The sequence below is a fragment of the Trichogramma pretiosum genome, unplaced genomic scaffold (assembly GCF_000599845.2).
Source record: "Trichogramma pretiosum strain Unisexual culture from Peru unplaced genomic scaffold, Tpre_2.0 scaffold61, whole genome shotgun sequence".
In the NCBI taxonomy this organism is placed as follows: Eukaryota; Metazoa; Arthropoda; class Insecta; order Hymenoptera; family Trichogrammatidae; genus Trichogramma; species Trichogramma pretiosum.
Genome location: NW_019641638.1, coordinates 439,758 through 443,887, shown reverse-complemented (window position 1 = coordinate 443,887; position 4,130 = coordinate 439,758). Strand labels below are relative to the sequence as shown.

Here is a 4,130-nt window from a genome sequence, read left to right as displayed (position 1 = left end):
GAAGCTGTGCAGGCTTCGGATTATTGTGTACGTGTTTTGTATAGCACGCGTACGTGCATGCGGGTCCCGACACCCGTTTGATGCGTATGCTCTGTGTGCGTGTGATCGATTCTATTAAAAAATCGAGGCTAAAATTGCGATTGAAATTTTTGTCGTTAGACGCGTCTATTGTTGATATTTTTTTAACATCTATGATTTGACATTTCTCTAAAATTTCTCTGTTAATCGTATTTTAGCATTGGAATGTACAAATAACTCAAAAAAATAAATAAATAAAGTATGGATTTAAAAAATCGGATGTAATTGGTACAATTTTTTGAAGAGGTAAGTGTTAGAATGCACTGAGAAAAAAATGCAATATTCGTGGTAATTGTGGGATATATTCAACGATTTTTTTAATGAAAAATTGATCCGTTACATAGCTTAAACAGTATTGAAGCCATTCAATTCTGATAAGTGAATTTTATTATATAAATTACGTGTTAATTAACTTTTTAACTTATGAATAACAGTATGAATGAACATTTTTTATTGAATTTTCTTAATAGCTATATTGAGTTTAACACGTTCATGGAATTGTAATACAGAAGTCTTGCCCTAAATAAATGTGGGTTTGAAGACTTATTGTTTGTTTGCATATCTTTCCGTATGTAACGTACAGCGCGGGCATGTGTGGTACAATTATGCATTGCCTCGGTGTGGTTTTTGTGATTACCCTTTGTTGCGTATTTTTTTGCAAATATTTCATCCTAATTTACCAGCACTGTGCTTTGAATTAATGAGACGTTTCAGATTTAATTTCAGGGTAAATATCTTTTCGCATACGTCACATGCGTGAGTGATACAATTATGTACCGAATCAATGTGGGTTCTGAGATAATTCTTAGTTAAGAATTTCTTTTCGCACGTATGACATGCGTTAGCGGCAATACCATTATGCAGGAAATCGATGTGATATTTGAGTTTATACTTTGTTGAGTATTTTTTTTCGCAAATATCACATGCATGCGTGATACCATTGTGCACCGAATTGATATGTTTGCGAAGATTAAATTTGTTTGATAAATTCTTTCCACAAATATCACATGGATGCGTGATTTTATGATGCTTCGAATCTATGTGCCTTTTGAGATTACTTTTGTTTGCGAATTCCCCTCTTGCCACACGTTTTGAATGCATTAACACCGTTGTGCATCCAGTCAATATGAAGTTTTAGATTAGCCTTTTCTTTAAACTTCTTCCCACATCTATCACATTCGTATGTAACACCATTGTGCGTCGATTCGATGTGGATTTGGAATTTTCCGCATACATCACATACACATGTGACCCCATTGTGCACCGAATCGATGTGGGTTTTGAGATTAGTTTTAAGTGAAAATGACTTTCTGCAAACATCACATTCAAGTTTGACACCATTATGTTTTCCATCGACGTGTTTTTTGAGACCAAATTTTTGAGTAAATGATTTGCCGCAAATATCACATGCATATCTAACGCCATTGTGTGCGGTATCGATGTGTCTTTTAAGACTACCTTTTTGTGAGAATGACTTACCACATACATCACATGCATATGTGGCTCTATTGTGTACTGAATCGATGTGTTTCTTGAGATTACTATTACTTGAGAATGTCTTTTGGCATATATCACATACGTAAGTGATTCCACTATGCACCGACTCGATGTGGATTTTAAGATTATACTTATTTGAATATTTCTTTGCACATATTTCACATGCTAGGGTTGTATTGCTATGCATCGCACCCATGTATTTTTTGAGATCATGATCTTCGTTAAGTTTTTTTGTAATTCTTCTTTTTTTATTTTGTTCGACAATTATAGGGTCGAAATTCAAATTCGATCCTTCTGCAGCATCACCCACGATTTCTTGTTTTACTACTACTGCAGGATCTATATTAATTTTGTTTTGAGTTTTACAACCATCACTATATTCGATATCTCGCGAATCATCTTCAATTTTCTGAACTGATGATAAATTAATGTTGGGCTTGACGTCTTGGCATTCAAAAACTATTTTCAATTTATCATCGCGTACAATATCATGATTTCCTTCACATTTCCGAGCGGTAGGCATCTGTCGAAAATGTAAATGTATAAGTTACACACAATTACAACTTACGCAAATATAATTATCAACACTTACTGAATTTTCTGGCAGATGTGGTAAGAGTTGGATGTTCTTAAGATCGGGTTTCTCGTCAATCATTTCACCATCATTTTCAATGAGTGGTGCATCACAAGGCTCCTCTTTCACTCTGAAATAACCTCAATGAGATCAAGTCATGTGTTGTCATGTATTTATCATCTCAAAAAATGAAAATTACTTGATACAATGGTCAATGGATTCCATATTTCTCGCTTCGAAATTTCGTCAACAATTAGTCGTCGGCACTTCCTGAGATGATTTTACTTCTCTAACTAACTCAACACGAAAATACTGTGCGGGAGAGCGATACACTGTGCTCGCTATATATTTCATACTGTGTCGATGCGAAGAACTTTATGTTATGCGCGACCAGCTTCGCATTATAGTCCACGTGTAGCGTAGCGCTATCATGGCATTCACGGCGAAACGTTGCGTGTGGAGAATCTCATGCATATTGTGCCTTTCGGGAATCGCGACGTAAACAACGGAACGAACACAGCTTCATATGCTCTTCGACAGATTTAAGTTGAATTTAGTATTATTTACAGATCATTTCAACATGCGTACATTACAATTTATCAATATAAATGAAGCAAAGCCAAGAAATTATAGTTGTAACAACAAAGAAACTATTGTATGGTGAACAAGAATAGTTTCATAAAAAATTGCTGTAACAGAGAAATTTTTGTGTAAATCCTTAGGTTACTAAGAACGTATCTTAAGTATTTTTCTCACTGAATCAATGCGCAAATTCAATTATTTTTTACTCAATCACAGAATAGTTTAGATTTATTTTGGCAATGTCAAACCGGAAATAAATAGTCATATTTACATAGAGACGCGAGTTTTGGTTCATTGGAAGACAAAAATAGCTGTTGACAAAATTCATATCCAAATATTCCTCGTTCCCAGGTTTTACCGTGTTTCTGGGACTTCAATGAACGATCATCAACATCCATTATAAGCCCTGGTAAAAATTCTTAACTTTAATATCGACTTGATGACCGATAAATGACCTTTCAAGATGTTGTCAAGGACATCGTCATTAATCTGATTGTTTTCAGCGATTTTCCTGTTACAATTATGTTACAATTATTGAGTCAATTGTTAATTGTTCAATCACTTTACGATACCGTACGATGATACCGTTTCGAGCATCCGCCGCTAGATGTCGAGTACCTTCACATCGTAAATCCGCAAGTGGCGAAGTCGAAATAATTGTATATAAATCAAAGCCCGAAATAAATATAACATATAAGGTTATCTGATTTCTTTCTTTTAATTATCTCGCGAATCGCAATCGAAGGAATCAAAGACAAAAAAAACAACACCAAGGATTATAAAAATCGTCGACGCACCGACGTTGGAGCATCAGCCTCTCTGTATATCATCATACGATACTTGCGGAGTTGTTGCAGCAACGCCACGTCGCACGAGTTGCAGTTGGCCAAGGGTGGGTGTGTGCGCGGTGCAGTCGTGTTTGCGCGTGGGTGCACCGCCCCGTCCTCCTCGGTTATTATTAATTAGTATACGTGCGTAATCGTAAATCCATCGCGCTCGCTCGCGCCGCAGGGGCAAGGAGTACACGTATATATATACCTATACGTCTATGGAAAAAGGGAAGCAGGAGTGAAAAAAAAAGTTCTCTCTTCTTCTTCTTTTTTTTTTTGCGCTCAATGAGAGCTCGCGGCAGGGGGTCCCTGCGCACAGAGTGGATGGCTATAAGGTCAGCCAAACGTAAACGAGAGAAGAGCCTCGCTCTCGCAGGAGGCTCTCGAGGCTAGTCGCGGGGGTGGATGGTTGGTTGGGTTGGTTGGGTTGGCGACGCTGTCTCGACCTGAAGAGGTACGCTCCCGCAGGCCCTCAAAAAAGGGGGCTGCAGTAGCAGCGCGTGTACAACACACTGCGCGCACGACGCGGGGTCGAAGACACGAAACTCTCCCTCGTCGTCGTCGCTTTT

At 37.7% G+C, this 4,130-nt stretch overlaps 1 protein-coding gene across 1 annotated transcript; it reads right to left on the bottom strand.

Annotated features, from left to right (window-relative positions):
• Positions 1-1,132: 1,132 nt before the first annotated feature.
• Positions 1,133-2,438, bottom strand: LOC111693785 (zinc finger and BTB domain-containing protein 41-like). Its single transcript, XM_023459440.1, has 2 exons — positions 2,168-2,438; positions 1,133-2,098 (listed from the first exon to the last, which is right to left on the bottom strand). Exons 1-2 carry the CDS (start codon positions 2,228-2,230, stop codon positions 1,133-1,135), a joined length of 1,029 nt encoding a protein of 342 aa, XP_023315208.1. The 5' UTR covers positions 2,231-2,438.
• Between the last annotated feature and the right edge of the window lie 1,692 nt (positions 2,439-4,130).

Bases quoted from the DNA above. Each gene is read 5' to 3' on its own strand.
- LOC111693785 (XM_023459440.1), bottom strand. From the start codon at position 2,230: ATGATTGACGAGAAACCCGATCTTAAGAACATCCAACTCTTACCACAT. The intron at 2,099-2,167 runs GTAAGTGTTGAT...CATTTTCGACAG, and splicing joins CACATCTGCCAGAAAATTCA to ATGCCTACCGCTCGGAAATG.